General features: G+C 41.6%; 1 protein-coding gene and 1 non-coding gene across 3 annotated transcripts in view; both read left to right on the top strand.

The window, feature by feature from the left end:
• Positions 1–5,465, top strand: part of SLC35F3 (solute carrier family 35 member F3) — a 443,055-nt gene extending 437,590 nt beyond the window's left edge. For both annotated transcript variants that reach the window (XM_004372808.2, XM_012554519.2), the window contains one exon: positions 3,909–5,465. In XM_004372808.2, the coding sequence (XP_004372865.1) occupies positions 3,909–4,144 (236 nt within the window). In that variant the 3' untranslated portion in view covers positions 4,145–5,465. The remainder of the gene's footprint in view (positions 1–3,908) is intronic.
• Positions 5,466–10,503: 5,038 nt separating this feature from the next.
• Positions 10,504–10,611, top strand: LOC111819939 (U6 spliceosomal RNA). Its single transcript, XR_002823508.1, has one exon. It is a non-coding gene; the product is annotated as a U6 spliceosomal RNA (small nuclear RNA).
• Positions 10,612–25,023: the final 14,412 nt, after the last annotated feature.

The raw sequence follows: 25,023 nt of genomic DNA, 5'->3' as shown, positions 1-25,023 counted from the left end.
AACACACACAAACTCTCACATATACACTCATATATTGTCTTGCTATGCCTGATGTAGAATACATCCTTAACCTTGTACAAAGAAAAAGGCATACGGATAAAACGTTGGTGCTTGTTATACATGCAATATTTTCCTCATAATGGATTGATTCTCATGTCTCCACCAAGATACAGAAAATCTAAAGCAATCTTAGTTCTAACTGGTGTGAGAGTCAGCAATGAATGTACTATTAATAAATGTAGAAACTAGTAAAAAAAATTGTTTTTATTTTTTTTGTACTATTTCTGATCATTTGCACTTCCAGACAGAGAGCCCTGTCGCTCTCACTTTGCAGCGTTCTGATGCTTCCCATAGGAGCATTGGGATTCCATTGCTCCATTGCTTCATTGCTCCACTGGGTATCCCAAAGCTCACCTCTCTGAGCCTTCACTTATCTTCCCTAAAAATGAGTGTAGTAACAACCCTTAATGGAGTCCCCGGATGGTGCAAATGGTTAATGCGCTTGACTGCTAACCAAAAGGTTGGAGGTTTGAGTCCACCAAGAGGCACCTTGGAAGAAAGTCCTGGTGATCCACTTCTGAAAAATGAGCGATTGAAAACCCTGTGGAGCACAGTTCTACTCTGACACACACGGGGTCACCATGAGTCGTGGTTGATTCGATGACAACCGGTACTGGGTGGTTCCCACCCTTGACACTTTGGTTGCTATGAGAACCAGTGACTCTCTGGGGAGACAAATTTGTCAGTGATGTAGAAACATGTTTACAAACTGAAGAACCATAAACATTATTTTCCTCTATCTTCTCGAAGAGCAAGCGAACCATTTGCCTAGTTACTCAAGATCTTACTTTGTACTCTACCAGGAGCTCGTGACGAGCACACACAGTTGACAGCTCTTCCAAAAGCTTGTCATCACCTGCCCACCATCTCCTCCCTCTTTCTGGCTCATTCTGGGGTGCATTTTGGGTTTTTTCCCCAGAATGCCCCTGAATCCTACCTGACCCTTGTACAGCCTGTCCCAAGGCCAGGGAAGAACTTGTGCTTCACGTCTCTCCAGAGCACTCCCCCAGCTCCCAAAAGCGCCAGAGCTCCTCTGCGCCTGGCGTAGCATGCTCCACTGCCATCTCCCTAGTCCTCCCACATCCAGGCCACTAGAGGATTAGCCTCCAGAGAATGGGAAACACTTATCCTATTAAATTGCCCTGGAAGCATGAGCAAAGCAGCTCTCAGTCAGCCTAAGCCCATCCCATGTGTTGGTTCCTCACCCCTCACCCTCACATCCCACAGTTTCATGCAGGCCCCCATGGCCCACACCCTCCCCCAGTAGGAGGAGGGCCTCATGAAGGCGATGTGAAGAGGCTCAGGCTGGAGTCAGGAGACCAGGCCTGGGCCCAGCACTCCCACTGCCCATCTGGAAGACCATGGTCCCAGCTCCTTACTGCTCTGGGCTTTCAATACAAGTAAAATGATGGTGGCACCTACCATCACTACTTTGGGCGATATGAAAACCAAATGAAATAATCTATGAGACAGGCTTTCAAAATGCATCAAGCCCTTGAACCCTGAGAGCTGATAAAAAGTTACCCAGCCTCTAGTTTCCAGGTACCACAGGCTTTTGAAACCCTTTTTCTGAGCCCTCTCAATTGGAATGCTGCAAAAACAGAGTAATATAGTTCTCTTTCTGTCTGGAATGCAAATGATCAGGAAGAGCTATGCTGCTGGATTCTGATATATAAGGGCCTGCTTCACAGAGGTGAGTGGAACACTTTTGATGAGACTGTTCCAAGAACAGGGAATAAAATAGGCTGGTGGCTCCCTGAGTTGCTGAGGCTTAGGATTCATTGCCTATAACTTGGGAGAGCTGTGGAAGGGCCCAGCTTGCCAAGAGTGTGTTCTAGAAAAAAAAACTTATCAACACACTCCCGCTACATTTTATCACGTGCTTCATTTCTAGCCACATAGCGTTCTTATTATTAGAAGGCGTATTCCAGGTAGTTCTTCTATAGAAACTCAGTTTGAGCAATCACATTAACAGGTATTTGAGAGATTAATCAGAATCATTTCTTATTATTTATCTGCAACGTAAGGGGTTTAATAATGTGTCAAAGGAAGGAATCATGTTTAATTCTTGCTTGGAGGAGAAAAGCAGAGAACTCTGCTAATTATCTAAATCGTCTGAGCAGAGCCGTTTAGGATCTTCCTGACTTCTCTCCCTAGTGCAAATCGTATAATGTGCTGAATGAATATCCCCATTAGTTGAATCAACAGAACATGATGCTGATAATAAAAATTAAAACATTTCTGAAATATAGTGGGATAAAACCCATTGCCGTCGAGTCGATTCTGACCCATAGTGATTCTATAGGACAGAGTAGAACTGCCCCAGAGGGTTTCCAAAGAGTGGCTGGTGGATTTGAACTGCTGACCTTTAGGTTAGCAGCCGAGCTCTTAACCACTGCCCAGGGCTCCAGTGGCATAAAAGAGGCATCCTAACCCCACTAAAAGAGCCCTGGTGGCACAACAATCAAGCACTTGACTGCTAACCAGAAGGTTGGCCGTTTGGACCCATCCAGCAGCTCAGCAGAAGAAAGACCTGATGATCTGCTCCCATAAAGATTACAGCCAAGAAAATCCTATGGGGCAGTTCTGCTCTGTCACTTGGGGTCGCTAAGAGTCAGAATCAACTCGATGGTACCCAACAACAACAAATCCAACTAAAAGGACTACTATTGAAGTTTTCTTTTTCAAGTTTCCCACTTTTCCCTTGCCCATGCTCTAAATGAAGTGAAAAGCAGCAGATTCAGGAGGGGAGAGGAAGGAGGGAGGGAGGCAGGAGGAAGAAGAGGATGATGAGGGAGAAAAAGACAAGACCAGCCACAGCCCAGGTGAAAAAATAACCCCCACAGGTGGAGAACCGGTGGGCAGTGCAGATTTCAACAATGCTTTCAAGTTTGCAAACCCTCTTTAATACAATTATATAAAATTAAAGCAATCTATTACTCTTTTGTGTAGAAAGAATTTTCCAGATTGGTTTGGTTTGGCTTAAAAAAAGAGAAAGCAAGAAAAGGGAAAGAAGAAGATCTTACTATTACCACACTATGATCTTTTAGTTCTTAAGAGAATGGATCGTCTGTATGTTTATTAACTGACATGGATCCTGTTTCTCATTTTGTTCCCCACCTGATGTGTTTCAGGAATGACTATGTACCCCAGGGGCCTTTAGTACACTTTAATAGATGGTCATGACGTGGTGGCATTAGAGCCTCACGTTAATTAATGCCCTGGAGTGGAACAAGAATTTATATTTATTACCTTAAAAAAAAAAAAAAAAGTTCACGCTTGGTCTTTAAAACTTATATATGCATATATTGTAAAATAATACTTTGAAATTTATAAAATAAAGTATGTCATTGTAGAAAATGTGAAAAGTACCAAAAGTATAAAGAAATAAATGACATTTTTATTATCCTGCCACTCAGAGTTAGCCACAATTAAATTTTGGTATATTTTCTTCCAGATATATAGATATATGATAGATAGATAGATGATAGTAGATGGGTGGGTGGATGGGTAGATGGATGGTTGGATGGATGGAAGGATGGATGGATGGATATCCCAACAGCCCCTCATTTATCACATAAATCAGTATTTGCACTAAGATGTTAGTTCAGTTTGGGGAAGTGAATACAAAGGCAAGTCCTCATCTCAGACAGGCTTTATAAGGTTAAGGGGGATTTACTAGACTGGGCAACCCTGGCTCACCTGGAACAAAATCATACCAAAGAAGAGTCTGTGGTCAAAGAAGACAGCTACCCCTCCAGGCAGGAAAGGATGCGTAAGGCCCTGCCCACTCTGTAAGTGACACTCATCTTCCCTGTGGTGTAACCAGCACTCTCTGTCATATGCAGTGGTTGATCACTACACGAGTACGATAGTCTTCAACGAGGTCCGGGTCATCGCCATCATCATCATTGGCCTGGGCTTCCTCCTCCTGCTGCTGCCAGAGGAGTGGGACGTCTGGTTGATTAAGCTGCTCACCCGCCTCAAAGTGAGGAAGAAAGAGGAGGCGGCTGAGGGCAGCGCAGACCTGGGCTCAGGACTCCAGAACAAAAACCGAAGAACTCGCCCTTCCTTTGCCCGCTAATGTCATCCCTCCAGAACTCTGTGGTGATTCCCTCATGTTAACAATTTGGAGGCCTTTTCCCAACAGGAGCGTTAAGTGTGGTGAGGTGTACATACCTGTACAGTTTTGGTAACCTGCAGTAAGTTATATGGTATTTATTGGCATGTCCAATTTGCTTGCACTTTTTCCACATCAGACCTTTCACTTAAGGGTACCACTTCAATATGAAAGAGAAAAAAAAGAACCTCTCAGCTCTTTGCAAATGAATGTAAAGTATGTTAAAATTATCCTTACATAGACTGTTTTGGATGACAGACATTCCTGACAAGCCAGGGCAAATGTTTTGAATCTTAGCAACTGAGAATTACATTGCACACTGTGATTATTTTTCAGCGGTGGTAGATCATATTTTGTTTTATACCAGAGCTTTACTCTTAATTTTAAGGAATTTCAATGAACCAAAAGACAACTCACTGTAAGTTAATCTGGATGGATGGATGGGCTGTGAAGAGGTGAGGCAGAAAAGGATAATGGACATCAAAACCATCTAATATGACTAATGTGGGGATGGCAACTGGAGGAAAACAGGCCTTGCAGCAGGAAATAGGAAGAGGAGGATCAGCCGAGCCCCAGCTGGCTTGCGCCCACGTGTTTGTGTAAGATCATGCAAGAGAAATTACAGTGCCTTCTTCAGAATTTTTGTCTTTACCTACGTGAAGCGAGGTGACTTTGTAAGTCACTGGCGCCGTCTTATAATTTAGATATAGAAATCTTTAGAAACAAATAAAAAAATGTGTGTACAAAAAGGGCAAAGCTAATGACCCATTTATATGGAACACAGTTCACAGTGTACAGTATGCATTATAAGGTAGACTAAGCAGGGGGTGAATTGCTGGTTGCTTTTACTTCGTGATCAAGATCAAAAAATTATTTACTTAATCTGTAAACCTTTTTATGAAACTTTTAAGCACCAGGCTGTTTACTTACACAATTTAGGTCTGCCAGAAAATTCTATCTGTGATAGATCTGTAAAGAGGGACAAGGGGGTTAGAGTTTACTATTTTTGAAGTTTACATTGTTACGTATGAAATGGAAAAATTATTTTGAAATGTTATCATAACCCAATGGTGCATTCTGTAACCATGGAGTCTTTTGTCTCATGGGGGAAGGGGCATTCATGACCTGAACTTTTTAGCAAATTATTATCTCAGATTCCATTACCTGTTTGGCCAAACAGATTAATAAAATCTTTAAAAAGAAAAGTGTAGTGCCGTCTCCCTGGCCTTTGTTACTTTGCTTCTACACTCGTTTCATTGTTGTGGTTCCGAGACAGGCCTCACCTCACCCGTCTCTCAGAAGCACACGCTCCTGCACCTACAAGGCGTGAAAACCCGCCCAAACCACCTCAAGTGAAGAAAACTTTTATTATAATGACAGAGTTGAATTTCACAAAAGTAAAATGCAGGATGATCAGCCGGGCAGCATTTCCCTCCCTTTCTGCCTCTCCCACCCTGCTGCTGCTGCTGTTAGCTGCCGTCACGTCAGCCCCCAACTCACGACACAGTGGAATGAAACGCTGCCGAGTCCTGCTCTCTCCCCATAATCAGCTGCAGTTTGGACCATTGTGATCCATAGAGTTTTCAATGGCTGATTTTCAGAAGTAGATTCCCAGGTCTTTCTTACTAGTCTGTCTTAGTCTGGAAGCTCTGCTGAAATGTGTTCAGCATCATAGCAACACACAAGCCTCCACTGACAGATGGGTGGTGGCTGCACCTGAGGTACATTAGCTGGAAACTGAACCCAGGTCTCTCGCATGGAAGGGGAGAATTCTACCCCTGAACCACCAATGCCCTCTCTCCCTCCCTACCCTCTGCTGAGCTCTGCATCTTGCTGCATTCTCCCCTTTATTTTCTGACTCGCTTCCTCAGCCCAGCTTACAGCAAGTGGCAGCCTCAGTCCCTAAATCGAGGACGTGATTGTCCAACTCAGCTCCCCACAGCTGGCTGACTGCTTCCAGTGTCCTAACCTAATTCTAGTTTTACAGATAATTTGGCCACCCAGCTTATATTATGTGTGCATTGCGATTTTAGTCAGCTGAGGCCAAGGGGTTGTGAGGTACAGTGTCACCCATTCTAGAGCTGCAAAGGGGCGGGTTCTCTAAAGGGGCATGAGCAGAGAGGAAATGATGAGTGTCTTTAATAGACTTCATCCTACTACATACACCTAGAGTATCTGCCCACCACATAGCACTTAGCTACATGGGTAGTGTGAACGGTTACCCCACTCGGCTGCCAACCAAAAGGTTGTCTATTCTAATCCACACAGAGGCACCTGAAAAGAAAGGCTTGGTGATCTACTTCCAAAAAATCAGCCACTGAAAACCCTACAAAGCACAATTCTATTCTGACACACATGGGGTCAACATGAGTTGGGGTCTCCGTGAGTCAAGGTCACTGTGAGTCAGGGTCAACTCGAGTCAGAGTCAACTCAATAACAACAAGTAACTAGTACATGGGTCAAAACCTGCAGAGCGGAGAGCGTCAGTGGGTCCGGGTATTTGCTGTGAGGCAGGATCTTCTCAGCCTTGGGGAAGCTGGGGCAGTGAGAGCCTGGGGCCAATCACCTCCAGTGCTGAGCAGTCCCAGTGGGGCTCCTCATAAACCTGAGGTAGCCAGGAAAAAGAAAAAAAAAAAAAAAACCAACCATCTTCGAGGGATTTCTTTCCAGAAAGAATACAAACCCCCACGCAGATTTGCAGAACTGGGATGACCTGCAGCGAACGTGGAAGGGACCCATGAACAGAAAACGCTAGAAAGGAATTCCTCCTGATAAACTGTGGAGGTGGCTTTGGGAAATGTGGGTCGCCATCCCTGCTTTCCCTGGGGAATCGTCTGCCCTCTACAGGCCAGTCTGAGTAGCATTAAAGAATTTTTCTATTGTCCCACCTTTAAGGAGTAAAAGTAGAGTGAAGATATACTGGGACCTCTGTGTGCTGCTGACCAAGGGGGCAAAAGGCGATGGCCCTCTGCAGTGTCCAGCCTTCCCTTTCTTTCAGAATGCGGTCAGTTGGGGCCTGAGGGCGTGAGGAGAACAGCTGGCTGCCTCGCAGCGCCACAGCGGAGCTGTCTGGAAGAGCTTGCGCCTGCTGAGCCTTCCTGGGCCCTCAGCAATAGAGGCTCTGGAGAGAGGAAAGTGTGGTCAGAGATGCACTGCCCTGAAGAACAGATGTGTTCCCAAAGCTAGCTAAGGTTTCAGAACATGCAATTCTCTACTTTTGATTTTAAAAATAAAAGTTTGTTCTAAAATTCAGCGTGATGGTGGCTGCACAACTCTGTGAATGTACTGAAATCCAATGAATTGTACACTTTAAATGGGTGGATTTTATGGCAACGGAGATAACAAAACCTGTTACTGTCGAGTCAGTTCTGACTCATGACGACCCCATGTGTTACAGAGTACAACTACACCAGAGTTTTCTTGGCTGTAGTCTTTATGGAAGCAGGTTGCCAGGTCTTTCCTCCACGGTGCCGCTGTGTGGGTTCAAACCGCCAACCTTTAGGTTAGCAGTCGAGCGCAAACCATTTGTGCCACCCAGGGAACTTAATGAACTTCAGCTCAGGTAAATTTTATCCAAACTATTAAAAAATATGGAGTTAATAAAGTCTTAGTAAACGTAATTACAACTTAGTATGTTGTGAATTTTAGCTCAGACCTTTTTTCTTATTGGATAAAGAATACATGTTTACTGTAGAAAATTTAGAAATGCCCATAAACCCACTGCCCAGCAGCAGTAGCAACTATTGCCTATGAGGATATGAGGGTGAGCCTAGGGGGAGCCACACACCCAGGTGATTCGACCTAGAAGGCTTGAGGAACCTCTCAAGAACTTTGTCCTCCTGAGGGTCGACGGCAGGGCGTGGGTATAAAGAAGCTAATTATACCTGCTTATCTGGTTTTGACCTGGTTTTATATCTTCACAGAAAGGCACACTAAAGAGGCTCTTTGCCATACAAAAAAAGTAAAAATTTATAGAGGCTTAAAAACCTCCAGAAGGAAATCCCAGGAATCTCCATTATCTATCCTCACAGGAAATAAAAGGCTGGCTGGCCACTAATTTTTGACATTTGTTAGGAACCTATTGTATGCTAACAATGTGGGAATCTCAGAGCCCATGAACCGATGTATTATAGGACCCTATTTATACCCAACCATAGACTCATTGGCAACTTTTTGTCATTGTTGTTGTAGCCACCACGGAGCTCTCGTGGTGCAGTGATTAAGTGTTTGGCTGTTAACCCAAAGGTTGGCAGTTCAAATCCACCAGTCGCTCCTCGGAAGCCCTATGGGGCAGTTCTACTCTCTCCTATAGGGTCACTATGAGTTGAAATCAACTCGACAGCAATGGGTATAGCCACCACCATCTGTTCACTTGTGCTGTTGTGTCTTCTATGTTGCTGTGATGTTGGAAGTTATGCCACCAGTATTTCAAATACCAGCAGGCTCACCCATGGTTGGAAAGGTTTTAGCGGACCTTCCAGACTAAGACAGACTAGGAAGAAAGGCCTGGAAATTTACTTATGAAATTTAGCCAATTGAAAACCTTATGGGTCACAACAGAATATTGTCCAACTCGCTTGCTTTGGCCATGTCATCAGGAGGTTGCTAGAGGAGGACATCATGTTTGGTGAAGTAGCAGTTGAGGGAGACCTTTGGTGAGATGGATTGACACAATTAAAACAATGGACTCGAACATGCTGATGACGGTGAGGATAATGCAGAACCAGGCAATGTTTCGTTCTGTTGTACATAAAGGTCACCATGAGTCGGAGTCAACTCAAGAGCAGTTATCTATCTACCTGGAGTTCCTGGGTGGTGCAAACTATTAACATGATTGGCTGCTAACTGAAAGGTTGGCAGTTTGAGTCTACCCAGAGGTGCCTCAGAAGAAAGGCCTGACAATCTGCTTCCAAAAAATCAGCCATCAAAAACTCTATAAAGTTCAGTTCTACTCTGATACACATGGGGCTGCCATTAGTTGGAATAGACTCGACATCGAATGGTTTTTGTTATGTTATCTATCTATCTATCTGTGTCTCTATCTTAACAATGTGTGTGAGGATGAGAGGTGGCACTGTGTAAATGTTAAGGTCAACTAGCTACTGTCACAAGCAAACCTCAGAAAGTTTAACGGCCCAAATGTGCTCATGTCCAAAATGGATATTCCTAACCATCAGGCAGCTGTCCTCTACTCAGGGACCCTGACCTCTTCTGTGTGGTTCTTCCAACTTCAACATGCAGCTTGCAAGGGGCTGGTGCTCCTCTCTGTCAGGCCAGAGACCAGGAGAGGCCTAGAAGTAGCACGCCTCACTTCTGCTCACCTTCTGCTGTCAGCATGAATGTCCGTGGACATACCTAGCGACCTAGAAGACCGGGATGGTTTGTTTCTTTTTATTTATTTAGCCCTCTACCCATCTCTTCTGGCACTTCCAGTTATGGAGACTGTAAACCCAATGATACTGACTATATGTAACTATTCACCCAGTACTCTCATACTCCCTCTGTTGTCTGATTGTATCTCCACAGTGAGAAAACTGAATTTATGTCATATCTCCCTTTATCATCCAGAGTCTGTATAGCAGGCAGCCGTGTGGAGATGCTGGTAGCCTAGCACTCGTCTAGCACTTGGCAAATAATCTGTGTATGATATGTAGGTCACCCTGCTGAATAGCACTGCACCAGGTTTAAATAAATCATGCACGTAAACTAATCACTTCATAATCATGACTAATTTTTCAAAATGGTACCATTTAAAGCTAGACATACAATCACGGAGGTACAACCTGGCGACTTCCTTCAATCCCTTGTAGCAGTGAATTACCACTTAGTGTGGGCCTGGTGTTTTTCTACAAACAGAATTTTTAAAAATTAAATCTTACCATTAGGATGACTTTAAAGTCCAAAGCATATTTGAAGATTTAATGGCCCCCAGAGATGGCTCACCCTAGGACATTATTGCATCAAAAGCTTTTACAGGTTACTTTAATCTAAATTTTCTTTCTGATACCATTTTACTTCCTGCTTGCTTTTTTTTCTTTTCTCTTTCTTTCTTTTTTTTTTTTTTTTTTTATCAGAGAGGTGCTAAGTTATTACCTGGGAGTCCCAATTAGTTTTCTGAATTATCTGTGAAATCCTTTGCTTCCTCTTGTTAATAACCTTCTATTTAGTAAGATATTCTGGTGAATTCTAGGTTTTATCTGCTGCAGAGCATTTTTCTTGATGTTTTTAAGAACTTATGAAAATGATCCACTTCTGCCAACCTTTCCCCTATCAGACAGTTGCTATTCAAATTTTAGGTGCCAAAAGTTCACTTAAAAAATATATTTCTCATAAAATAAGCACATATACTAAAAACTGGAACGATACAGAGAAAGTTAGCATGGCCCCTGCGCACAGATGACTTGCAAATTCGTAAAGCATTCCCTGTTTTTTTGGAGCCCTGGTGGCGTAGTGGTTAAGAGCTCGGCTGCTAACCAAAAGGTCAGCAGTTCGAATCCACCAGCTGCTCTTTGGAAACCCTATGGGGCAGTTCTACCCTGTCCTATGGGGTCGCTATGAGTCAAATTGACTCGATGGCACTGGGTTTGGTTTTATCATCTGTGAGTACTATGCGCCTTTAAAAAATCATCTCTGTAATATCAAATGGTCAGCATTTACTCAAAAGCAAAGACAAGAAGGCAAGGGGGCAGGGAAACTAGATTACTGGAAACAGAACAACCATAATGGAAATAATGAGAAAGTTCACACAGCGAAAAAATGTGACCAATGTCACTGAACAAATTGTGTAGAAATTGTTAAATGGAAACCTAATTTGCTGTGTAAATTTTCACCAAAACCACAATGAAATATTTTAATTAAAAAAAAAATTTGACCAAGACTTCTGACCACAAGATGAATGAAAAGATTTTCTGGGCAGTCAATAAGAGGAATATCCGCTGCTTAAATGGCCACTGCTAAGATCTACTCTGTTCTATAGGTCTTGATAAGTCAGCATCAACTCGACGGCAAAGGGTTTAGTTTGGTGGTTTAAGATAAATCAAAATGTAAAAAATACAATGAAATTGGAAAAACAAGCCATGTCTACTCCATGTATTGTAAGAGTATGTATGTGAAAGCAATTTGCAATCTGTAAAATGCCCAATGGTAAATAATTATCACATGACTTACCCAAATAATTATCAAATAACCTACCCAAGGCCATGTGTCTGGGGTCTGTGGGGAACGACCGCAGGAGGGGAAAGGCTCTGAGAACAAGTTTGTCTACTGAATGATTTTACCTAGGGCTCTTCTGGAAGCAGTCCGTTTGGACTGTGAAAGATCTCCTTTAGAATGAAAGCTCTGTCAGGCTGGGATTTATAAAGTTGCCCATTTTCTAATGCCTTTATGCCCATGCATGCTCTGGTATTGCTATCTAGTTGAAGTAGTTGGTAATTTTTTGCCACTCCAGCTAAATTACAGGACAACCCTTCAGCTATCTCTCTTGTCAACTTCTCTGCTGTCTTTGACTGAACTCTGCTAGTCCTTCTCTGCCCCTTCAACTACTGACCGTTTCCTTAACTGATGCTTCTGTTTCTGCTCCACTGGCTATAGTCTCCTTTGCATGCAATTCCCGCCGCCACCACCACCGAAACTAATAACATCAATGACAACCACAACATGAATCAATATTTGTAGACCAGTCTGCAACATACCAAGTGCTTTTCCTGGGTGGTTTCACATACCCAAGCATAGTCTTCGCAGCTCCCCTAGACCCCTCTGTCTGACCACTCCCCGTTTCCAGCCCCACCTAGGCGACATTCCTACTTGGCCAAATTTTTGAATCCCAATACATTCAATCAATCTTGCTCCCTGAAGAATCAGAAGTGAAGGTTTGAGGATACACTCATAATCCCTATGCTACCCTTGAATGAAGGGTACACAGTTCTTTGTTTAAAAGATTGAATTTACGGCACCAAGAGGTATCATTTGGTCTCACACCTGGATGGATTCAACCTCTGGTGCCCACTTAACCACCTCTGCCGTCTTTAGTGCTCACTCTTTCTCTTAGCTGATGGTGTTTGTCTTCAAATTTCTAAAACTAGAAATCTGTCCAGGTTCACGTGCAAAGGTATGGTTAATAAAGTGAAATTTGGAGGCAGACAGAACTGGACTTAAATCCCAGCTCTACCATTTATAGTCTTGTGACCTTGGACAAGTCACTTGACATCTCTGAATCTGTTTTCTCACTTATAAAATGAGAATAATAATAGTCTCTAACTTACAAGGTAGTGAAGATAAAACAAAATAATATATATATAATCTTAGCACTGTGCCTAGAATATAAGCAGGTGCTCAAAAAATGATATCTTTATCATCATCATCACCTTTGTCTTAGTCAAAGGTTCTCTAGAGAAATAGAATCAGTGAGAAGTATATATACAGAGAGAGAGAGAGAGTAAGAGAGAGAAAGAGATTTACTTCTGGGATTGGCTCACACAGTTATGGAGGCTGGCAAGTCCACTATCTGTAGTTCAGGCGGCAGGCTGGGGACTTCCACTGGCTCGTGTCCCAATATCTACAGATCCCATCAGGCAACGAGAAGAGTACGGAGTCGAGAGAAAGAGTTCTGCCAAAATATCTATTTATAATCTGAAGGCAGATCACACCCTAAGGAACTCCCCTTTCAACTGATTGATTGATTGCATCACATTACGTTATGGACGGTGGTTGTATTACATTGTATTAAATTATGGAACAGGAACTAGTCTTATGTTCGGAAAAACTGCTGGGAACCAGGGCCTAGCCAAGCTGACACATAAAATCAACCATCACAGCCATCATCACCATCATGGCAGGTCAGCCAAGCTTGAACAATTATTTCCTCTGAAGAGCATCTCAACCAGGAGTCAGAAATTCTTCTGTAAATATTTTAGGCTCTGCAGGCCATAGGGTTGCAAAGACTCAACTCCACTGTTGGAGCGCAAAAGCAGCCACAGATAATACATAAACGAAGGAATATGGCTGTCCTCCAATTAAACTTTATTTGCAAAAACAGGCAGCAGGCAAGATTTGGCCCATGAGACAGTTTTCTGACACCTGGTGTACACTGTTGGGCTTGCCAATTTTATACCTTAGTCAAGCAAGGAATAAAAATTGAACTTACTCCATCAAAGTTACTGCTATCACTCTCAATGTTAATTAAGTAATCCTAATGTGTTGATATGGATTAGGATTAAGGAGCCCTGATGGTGAAGTTGTTAAGAGCTTGGCTGCTAACTGAAAGGTCACCAGTTCGAAACCACCAGAAAGATGTGGCAATCTGCTTCCAAAAGGATTACAGCCTTGGAAACCCTATGGGCAGTTCTATTCTGTCCTATAGGGTCTACGAGTCAGAAGCGACTTAATGGCAATGGGTTTGCTTTAGGTTTTTTGACACAATGATATGGATTAGGGTTAACTGATTTACCCACATTCACAAATGAATCATCAGGAATATAAAATAGCATAACGTGTCTGCCCTCCACTTTCTGGCCTTGGACATGCGTGGCTTCTGGGCTTACAGACCTTACAGTTTCCTGTTTGCACCAGTCTCCAGATTCTTCATCACTCAGAAGGTCTCAGGCCCTTCCGAGCTTTGGGGTCCCAGGCAAGAGACTGAAGGCTTGGACACTCACCAAGATTGACGTGTCTGTTCAACATTTATTTAAGCCTATTCTGCTACCACAGTGTGTTAGATCCTGGGAATCAAAAGACCACAGCAGCCCAGCTTGCAAGATACAGGTTATTTGATATGCACTGCGTGTTAAAGGCATTTTAGCCAGCATTTTTAAATTGAGAAATTTCTCATAAAAATACAGGTAGTCCCCGATTTACGGTGTATTCGAGTTATGAAGAACTGCACTTAAAACTATCAGTGTATCTGGAACACTGCATCTTCCTGGGAGGAAGTTAAAGGAAAACGCATGCAGGAGATACAGAAAAAAATTGCTGAGTTAAGTGAACATGCTCCAAACATTTGATCAGGTTAATATGATGGCAGAGATTTTTGGGAAAATTGTGCATATGGCAAGAATGCTGAATTTAGAACTTGATATCACCGATGTGGAACAGCTCATAGATGACAAAGAAGGGGAATTGATAGATCAGGACTCAATGGATTTTGAAGAGGAAAGAAATACTGAAGAAGAAAAAATAATAATGGGGAAGAGGAAGGAAAGAAGTCAAAAAAAATTACAGTGAAAGGATTAGCTGGAATTTTTTTTCTAAACTAAATCAGTGGCTTCAGTTGCTTGAAAACATGACCTAAATGCTGATCGCTTTGCTAAAGTCAATAGGCAGATTCAGGAAGCAGTGAGTAGTTACCACAAAATATATGAAGAACAAAGAAAAGGATCATACAGACAACTGTCACTAATTTTTTGACTAGAAATGCCATCCCCATTCCTAGGGATAATCCAGATGATCCAGGACCTTCTGTAAGTGGAGTTATTACTGCAATTGACAAAATGCCAATATTATCCAACTCTCCTTCATCATCGGAGTAAATTTTGATGATTTGTGTATTTTTTTATGTAGTATGTATGTATGCATTAAAATATATCTGTAAGTTTATATGCAATGTTTCCAACCCAAAGACAAATAAAGATAGGATTTATAAAGATACTGATAATAAAAGACAATAATAATGAAAACTAAAAAAAAAAAAAATGAGGTATTCAGTTTACATCAGAACTGACTTACCACAGAGTCGTTGGAATGGAACCCTGTCATAAGTCAAGGACTACCTGTATGGATTTCTGACTTCTCTCGAAAGACAGAAGCTTCCAGCAATATTGGGCTTGCATTTCAACACAAAAATCTGCCGAGCCCTAGATGTGGCTACATCCTCCAGCCAATTCGTGAGTCTGCACATGTATTCACATTGGCCCCTTGCTCATTTATATTATTCACCTGGGCTCTGTGGGGCTTCAAGATTGATACCCTTGCCGTAGAGTTTTGGGGAACAAGTGCATAAAGTAGATAGATAGAGATATTATAAACAGATATAGAGAGATGAGCAGAAACATATCCAGTGTATCAAGTGTGCATTTATGTCAATATGTATGACAAGATATGGCTGTAGTAGAGAGAGAGATAGGGCTCAAATCAAGAAATTCCCACATTTTTTAGACTGATAGATAAACTGACTCTTGACTACACCTAAAAGCAGCATATAACAAGCATCCCATTGGCAAAGTGTCTCTTCTTCACAAGGCATCATGGTAGAATTCTAGGAGGGAGCCAGGCAGCAAACATTGATCTAACATCTTACAAAGAGCCATGGCTGAAGAGCAGGGGTGATGACTCCATTTCAGAGCAGGCAGGGGCAGGCTGTCGCCGAATCTCATCTGGGACTGCACATGGGCACCAGTGGCCATAGAATTAGCTAATGGAACTGAGAGCGACTGCTTTCAACTGAGAAATGTGGCCAGATCAATCAATCAAACAGCAACACAAAGCAAAGAATCAATAACGAGGGCACTTCAGTTCCCTGTCCACGACCTGGCAGAGAGTCCAGTGTGGATTTCTGATAACAAGTCAGCAAGCAGAAAAACCAAAACTAAAAATAGAAACTCTTGTAACTTTTATGGGAACTCGGAAATGTATATTATACAGATGATTTTATTAACATTAAAATGAATAATACATGTTTGCAGGAAATACTACGTATTTCCAAACAACTGAACCATAGGGAATTCTAAGACTCTTGAAGGCTGTTGCCAGGTTACTTTATACTTCACTTACGAAGAAATCGATTGTAACAATTCTTTATATATTAAAGAGCATGATAAGAATTCAATATACCTACCACTGCATCTGTACCAGGCTATCTCTCCCATATGTAAGTCTAGGAATTTTTTTAAACATTTAATATTAAAAACTAAAAATCAAAAATGATTTATTCATCACGTGTGATGTTCTTCTATAATTTGTTATTTTTGAGGTTCTTCAAATTAAAGTCTAGATTCACTACAGCTCCAAGTTTACAGCAACAACAATAGTAGGAATTTCTATGATTCAAGTTGCTTTACCTGCAGTCCAGTCTACATCAGGCCTCTAAGCATCCCCTTGCGTGGGGGAGTAGAAAAGTGTCTTCAAAAGTGTTTTGGGGCACTTGTCTCCAGCCACTATCCTACCACTTTGGTCATTGGAAAATCCTGGTAGAGTCTTTTGAGACATAGCATACCATCTCCAAAAAACCCTATTTGAAGTTCAAAATCAGTATCTGGTTAGAGTCATCCATTGAGCTCGTATAGCCCATTAATTCTTTAAATAGAATTAACTTACGTGACTAGCCAGTAAGTCACCTAGTAAGACCCTAATAGAATGGACATAGGGCAGCTGGTCTTTTTTCTTATTCAGCTTTGCCACAATTAATGCTGCATAAAAAAAATCACCTCACACCCGGTGATCTGCAACACAAGCAAGCATTTGCACATGATCACTTGTCTGCAAGTGATTACACATTGGCTGATTTTGGCTGGACTCAGCTGAGTGGTTCTGCCGCTGCTGAGGATCTGCCTGGGCTTGGCACCACTCTGAGGGCTGTAGCCCAGGCTGAAAGGCAGTACTGTGGGGATGCTCTTCTCGCTGTGGAGGGGAGGGGTCACCTGAGCACAGAATCATAGAAATTGTGCATGCACATTTGAAACCTCCCTGCACGTCATGGCCACTCACATGCCATTGACCAAAGCAAGTCATGAGGCCAAGCCCAAAGTCAGTGTCACAGGGAATATACCCTGCCCCAAGTAGTTGGGGGAGGTGAGTGAACATTTGCTGAACAATACTCCAACATCTCGGTTGGGAGGACAGTCTGCCTCAGACTCTGCGTCTCCCGTCTGGGCCACATAATAGTGGAGGCTGGGAATTGGGTCTCTCTCTCCCAGTTCCTTCTCCTTATCAGGGAGCCTTCCTCACTGTTCTGGGCCCACAGTAACTTTCTCTGTCCTGCTCATGTGCAGGCACCATATGGCACCTGGCCAGCCTCACTTCTATATTTCTTCCCAGCAGGGAGGGAACAGTGTTCTTCTCATTTGCAGCATAAGGGGGATGCATGCATAACACCTGCCCTGCCCATGTTACAGGAGGCGACACACTGGCCATGGGAGACTGGTGCCCACAATTGAAACTGACCTTGCTCTGTCTCTTCTCTATGTGAGTAAAGCCTTGTTCCACTGCCCATCTGTGATCTGTGTCTTTTGTTGGTAGCCTCAAACCCTGGCATGACAATTTCAGTTTTGAAGTGGGAAAGGAAGTACTAAAGCATAGATCCTTAATCATGAAGGGTGGAAGGTTAGGCCTGCAGTGCAGGGGTACTCTGGGTAGCTGAGGGCAGCAGACGGAATTTAATGTCAGGGGAGGCCTACTCAAGCCAGCCGTGCTCTCTGCTTGCCTTATAATGTTGCACATAAGCAAATTCACCCAATAACTAATGAAGCTAAAACTCCCTTAATTCCAAATTCATGTGTCTAACAGCCTGACAACATCCCCACGTGACAGGTATCTCAAACTTAATGTGTCCCAAACCAAACCCTTGACACCCCCGCCCCCGCACCACCACCAATCTATTATCCCCACATTTCCCTCATTTTAGAAAATCCAGCTCTATCCCTTCAAAAATCTTAACAGCAGCAAGCAGGTTTTCAGAAAATGTAGGCTGTCCTAAAATTAGGGCAATAAATACAGCAAGGGGTTTCTGAAGATAGCCGAAGAAGCTCTTTTGCTAATGGAATCTTCTTCGAAAACAAGAGAGAGGGAAGGATGGAGAAGTAGGGGAGAAAACAGAACACCATCTTCCACACAGTGGAGAAGTGCGAATAGGAAAGAGCAACAAGATATTCTTGCCAAATCCCTTCAGCCTATGACACCCTTTGATCTATGGGATGGAATATTTATCAACAAAGCAAACACTATATTTAGATGTAGTCCATGCAAACACTTTCTTGGTAGGCTACCGTTGGATTCCTTCCTAGCAGAGGGTCCTGTTTGTGCAGACAGAACAGGAAATATACTTCTTTCTCATTAAGGGAATGAAAATGATAGGCCTTCAATACTTCTGAGAATTGAATTTGTGTTATAGAAACAAATGTTAACTAAATCGCCAGTTCTAACTCACTGCATACCTTTAAGTAGGAGATCTAACAGCTTACCTCAAACTTCATTATACAAATGGTCATATAACCTAGACTTTGGTGTCAATTTTGTTTCCAGGCACTAGAAAATGAGCATGTTTTTCAAAAAGAGCCAGTTGGTGAGCACTTCTTATACCATGGTAAATGCACACTATAAATTGACCATTATTCTATGCTAACATAATTGTAGAAGACATATAGGGGCAGGAGGGAAGCTCTGGTTTCCTTAACTCTGTGAATAAATTTTACTGTTTTACAGCTTATAGAGTACTTTCCACATACATTATCTCATTTAATCCACACAACAATCCTCTCAGGTGCTACTTTTATTCTCACTTCACAGATGAGGTTCCAGAAAGATTGAATAATTTGCCCAAGTTCACAAAGCTGGTGCTCAGCAGAGCCGTGATGGGAACCCAGGTCTGTCAGACTCTATTTCCTCCTCCCCACACTGACTCACAACGTTTCCCACTACAAACGTCCACAGGCTCCAGCTAGGCCACTTCCCTTACATGAGTGCCCTAAGGTTGTCCTCTTTCAACGGAAGTAAAGGAAAATAGCAAATGGTGCTGAATAGCATCTTCTGGCTTCCCCCCTTTTCCAGGAGCTTTAAACAACAGAGAGTAGAGAGTGTTGCTGCAGAGAGGAGGCAATGAGCAGTGAGCGATTCACACGGCTGAATTCCAGAGAGACTCCAGGGAAGAGGGGTGAGGGCCGCTGTGGTCCAAAGGAAGGCACAGCAAAAGCCCTGTGCAGGCCAGAAGGGGGGCACTGTCTGAAGAGAATGTTAAAATAACATTAAAACCAACTGAAAATCAGTCTACTTTTGATTACCATCCTGAACTAGCAATTTTAAACATTGTCAGTAATAAAATACTCCTTCTTGAAAAAGAATATTTTCTTAAGGTAGGTCCTAAACCATTACTGTGGTTTCCGTTAATGATAGATAGTGTTATGAATTGAATTGTGTCCCCCAAAAATATGTGTTGTAAATTCTAACCCCCATACTTGTGGTTGTGGAGCCCTTGTGTTACAGTGGTTAAGAGCTCAGCTGCTAACCAAAAGGTCAGCATCTCAAATCCACCAGCCACTCCTTGGAAACCCTATGAGGCACTTCTACTCTTTCCTATAGGGTCTCTATGAGTTGACATCGACTTGAAAGCAACAGGTTTTACGCTTGTGGGTATAATTCCCTTTGGGAATGGGTTTTCTTTGTTATGTTAATGAGGCAGTATTAGTGCAGGCTGTGTCTTAAGTCAATCTCTTTTGAGATTATATATAAAAGGGTAGATTAAGCAAGGAGGGGAAGATGCACACTTCATGATAGCCAAGATGGGTGGATGGATGGATGGATAGACGGACGGATGGATGATTGGATGGACAAATGATAGATTAGACAGATAGATGGTAGACAGACAGACAGACAGATAGATAGACAGATAGCAGCCATCAAGTTGTGTACAAAAGAAGGAAACGATGCCTGGTCCTGCATCATCCTCAAGATCGCTGGCATGTTTGAGTCCATCATTGTGGCTATTGTACCAATCCATCCCATAGAAGGTCTCTCTTGCCCTCGCTGGCCCTCTGCTTCATCCAACATGATGTCCTCCTTGAACAATTGACCCCTCCTGATGACATGTCCAAAGCAAGTGAATCTGACAATGTTCTTTTGTTATTCAAAGGGTTTTCATTGGCTAAATTTCAAAAGTAGATCACCAGGCCTTTCTTCCTAGTCTGTCTTAGTCTAGAAGCTCCCTGAAACCTGTCCACCTTGGATGACCCTGCTAGTATTTGAAATACCCATGGCATAATTTCCAGCATCAAAGAAACATGCAAGTCACCACAGTACAATAAACTGATAGATGAGTGGTAGATATGGATGTATAGTATTTATGTATTTGCATTTATATACATATATATACTTATGTATATGTATATGTATGTATAGGGAGCCCTGGTGGCACAGTGGTTAAAGAGCTCGGCTCTTAACTGAAGGGTCAGTGGTTTGAACCCACTAGCTGCTCTGTGGCAGAAAGATGTGGCGGTCTGCTTCTGTAAAGATTACGGCCTTGGAAACCATATGGGGTAGTTCTACTGCGTCCTATAGGGTTGCTATGACTCAGAATCGACTCAAAGGCAAGGGTTTATTTATTTATTTGATATATGTATATATATGTATAAACATATATATTTACATATATGTGCCTCAAATTAGCACTTCATTACTTATTGTTTAATAAGCATTTATCCTGCACGGGATTTAATTCAGAGAACTCCCAGTTATACAATCAGCTCCCGACATACTGACTATGCTATGCCTGCTCTTTTCTAGAGTTAAGTTTGTGTCAGAATTGTTCCAGCTCCCTTTAGGTGCAGTTCCTGTCTCCAAATCCGGTATTACTGCATAGTCCTTCGTTTAAACAATAGATTTGAAATAAACAGTAATAGCACAGTGATGGTAAAGACAAAGACACAGAACATTAGTTACTTCAATTCCATCATTCTAAGTGACCGTTTAAAGTTTCTGTGTTTATAGAGTGCAAACGAGGTGCAATATTTTGTTTGGTATACACAAATTTTAATTCCCACATGAAATATTTTACTGAGTATCGAGTTATATTTAATATTAAAATTTATCCGAATTGTTAATTGTCTTAAAACTAAAGAAAGAATCAAGAAAATTAAATATTGCATCAAAGATACAATTTTGTTTTTGGTTTCTGGTGTGAAATATTTTACTGATTATTGAAAATATTTAATATTAAATTTTTTAAGTGTTAATTATCTTAAAACTAAAGAAGGAATCAGGAAATTAGGACACTATATCAGAGATATAATTGAGTTGCTTGGTTTTTGTTTGTTTTTGGTGCAAACTTTTAGATAATCAGACATAAAAATATTCTCAAACAGCCATATTTAGACTTTAACAATGTACAGTAAAACATCAAACTTCAAAATTGCTCCTTGAAGATCTGTGCACAAAATTTGTGGAGAAGACCAGTAACAATGCAACAATATAATGTGAAAGAATTGACATGTACATAGAAAAAAGGATCAACTTTCAAAGAAGAATACAAAGTTACATTACAAGAGCACCTGGTCATACATTGCCAGAAAAAAAAACATAGGGGCAAACAGCATGCACATCTCCACTGTACACAAAAACTAACTCAAAATGGATCAAAGACCGAAATGTTCAAGTTAAAACTATAAAGTTCTTGGAAAAAAACATAGGGACAAAACTATAGGACCTAATTTTTAAAAGGACCTAATTAAAAGACAACCTACAGACTGGGAAAAAATCTTTGGGAATGACATATCTGATAAGGGTTTAATCTCTAAAATATACAGAAAACTTCAACAACAAAAAGACAAACTACCCAATTAAAAATGGGTAAGAGATATGAACAGACACTTCACCAAAGAGGTCATCCAAGTGGCCAACAAACACATGAAAATATGTTCACAATCATTACCCATTAAAAAAACCAAACCCATTGCTGTTGAGTCAGTTCTCACTCACAGAGACCCTACAGGACAGAGTAGAACTTCCCTATAGGGTTTCCAAGGCTATAATCTTTACAGAAGCAGACTGCCACAGGAAGCAGACTGGCAGTTTCGAACTGCCAACCTTTCGGTTAGCAGCTGAGCACTTGACCACTGCGCCACCAGGGCTCCTTAGAGAATGCAAATCAAAACCACAGTGAGATGTCATCTTACTCCTGCTAAATGGCACTGATCAAAAAAACAGAAAACAACAAATGCTGTGAGGATGTGCAGAGATTGGAACACTTACCCACCGCTAGTGGGATTGTAAAATGGTACAACCACTATGGAAAACAATATGGTGCTTCCTCAAAAAACTAGCAATAAAATTACCTTATGATCCAGCAATCCCACTTCTAGGTATATACCCTAGAGATCTAATACTAAAGACACAATCAGACATTGCACACCTATGTTCATTGCAGCACTATTCACAATAGCAAAAAGATGGAAACAATCTAAGTGCCCATCAACGGATGAATGCATAACAAAATGTGGTACATACACACCATGGAACACTATACACTCATACAGAATAATGATGAGTTCTCAACATATATTATAACATGGATGAATCTGGAGGACACTGTACTGAGTGAAATAAAGTCAATCACGAAAATGCAAATACTGCATGATCTCATTATAAAAAGACAAGAATAGGTATACAGATTGAAATCAATAATTACTGGTGGTTACCAGGGATAGGTGGGTGGAGGTGGGGGTGGAAATCACTCTCTAGATAGTAAAAAACAAACAAACAAAACCATTGCCGTGGAGTTGATTCCGACTCATAGCGACCCTATAGGAGAGAGTAGAACTGCCCCATAGGGTTTCCAAGGAGCAGCTGGTGGATTTAAACTGCCAACCTTTTGGTTAGTAGCTAAGCTCTTAATAGGCACTTATTATTTCTGGTGATGGGAAATATAACACCAAATGTGGGAGAAGTATGAACAGCTTGACCAAGGTAAATGATGTCACTAAGAAGTACGCAAGAAAAAAGACGTTTTTGGTAAATCTATGACATACACAATGGTACAACAACAACTTATTAATAGGAGTGTGTACACATGTGTATGTGTGTATGCAAACAAGTGTATAGGCATGTATATGTATGTATATATGTGGGCATATATAGATGTATCTACATGCAGGTGTATATATATGCAAGCATATGCATCCACATATATTCATATATACAATAAAGCACATAGTGGGCACAAACATGAATATTTCTTAGACTTAAACCAAACACCTCTAAGGATTGGTTTATGGGATCTGAAGGCTCAGAACCATCGTCCATAGGACAACTCAGTCAATTGGCATAATATAATACATAAAGTTTATGTTCTACGTCCTAGTTTGATGAGTAGCATCTGGGGTCTTAAAAGCTTGCGAGCAGCCATCTAAGATACACCTATGGTATTTTAGACTCAGAGAAGAAACAGGACTAATAGACTGCACGAATCTGGACCTCATTTACCCTGAGGCCAGAAGAACTCGATGGTGCCCAGATGCTACTACTGTAACTGACAGGGTTAAACTGTTCCCCCTTCTGGAGTGTAACCGTCGGGGTTAAACTATTCCCTCCTCCTCCGATCCCAGCCGGGTTATCTGAGTTCCTGATGTGACATTTCTGTGTCGTCTGTGTAACAACGCAAGGTCGTCTTACTGCTTCTCTACTCAAGGCTGCTTCACTACTCATCAATTGCCACTCCCCCGCCCGCCCATTCAGACATGAACAATAGGTTGCGAAGCTGCCCTTAGATAAACTTCATGTGTCATACCCCCAGTTGTCATATTGCACCCTTATTGCACCCTTATGTATGTTAATTAGTTCCTGAAATTGCTCGCCTATTCCCAGAAACTTCATGAATCATGCATAATTTCCCTGTCCCAAACCGCACAACTGCCCTAAAATCCCCAACTTCGGGGAGCTGGCTTTGAGATTTAGTCTCCGAGTTCCTTGCTTGACCAGCTTGCAATAAAGTCCACTTTCTCTTTCTCAAAGTCCACGCATCTCTCAATTGACTCGAGGGGTTGCAGCAGGCAGAACCCATTCCCAGTGGGTTACACTACTCACCATTCTGATCAGGAACACAATAGATGGATACTCACTATGGGAGCAAAATGTGGAACAGAACTCAAATTCTTAAAAAGTCCAGACTTACCGGACAAGTTGAGATGGGAGGACTCCCCAAGACTATTGTCCTTAGATACTCTTTAAACCTTGAACCAAAACTATTCCATGAGGTCATCTTTTAGCTAATTAACAGATTGGATCATAAAATAAACAATATCATCCATGAGCATGTGCTCCTCTAAATCATCTATATGAAACCAAACGGGCAACATTTACTAAAAAAAAAAGACGAGAAGGCATGAGGACAGGGAAACTAGATTCCTGGAAACGGAACAACCAGAATGGAAATAATAAGAAAGTTGGCACACTGAAAAATGCAACTAATGTCGCTGAACAAATCGTGCTGAAATTGTTAAATGGGAGACTAATTTGCCGTGTAAACTTCCATCAAAAACACAATAAAACTTCTAAATTAAAAAAAAATCATAGCAGCAATATTTGAGTGTTGAGCACTTTCACCCAGAACTGGACACTCATTCTAAAGCAAAAATTTAAATAATGTAAATGCTCACTATGACTCATTGAGGTACTCTGATTTTTGCAAAAGAAAAACTTCAGAAGTTTTTACAAATCTAGCAGAAATCTGGATTTCCAGATGAAGTGGAAATTGTTTAACTCTGGCGACACTTGAAGTCTGCTAAGGAGCCCTGGTGGTGCAGTGGTTAAGAGCTCGGCTGCTAATCAGAAAAATGGTCAGCAGTTCAAATCCACCAGCTGCTCCTTGGAAATCCTACCGGGCAGTTCTACTCTGTCCTATAGGGCCCTTATAAATCGGAATAGACTTGATGGCAAGAAGGTTTGGTTTTGGTAGACTTGAGCCCAAGGGAAAAAATATAGACAGTATTGCAATTTCTGGAATTTGTTGTAAAATAGGATTGTTCTGAATATCTTATTCTCATAATTACGAGATTTTCTAAATACTTGTATATCTTTTCTTCATATGAAAGAAATTTTTTAATTAAAATTAATGTTTTTAATCAGCTATGATTCAAAATAAACTAATATAT

The sequence above is a fragment of the Trichechus manatus genome, unplaced genomic scaffold, assembly GCF_000243295.1.
Source record: "Trichechus manatus latirostris isolate Lorelei unplaced genomic scaffold, TriManLat1.0 scaffold00021, whole genome shotgun sequence".
Classification (NCBI taxonomy): domain Eukaryota; kingdom Metazoa; phylum Chordata; class Mammalia; order Sirenia; family Trichechidae; genus Trichechus; species Trichechus manatus.
This window is presented reverse-complemented; position numbering and strand designations above follow the sequence as displayed.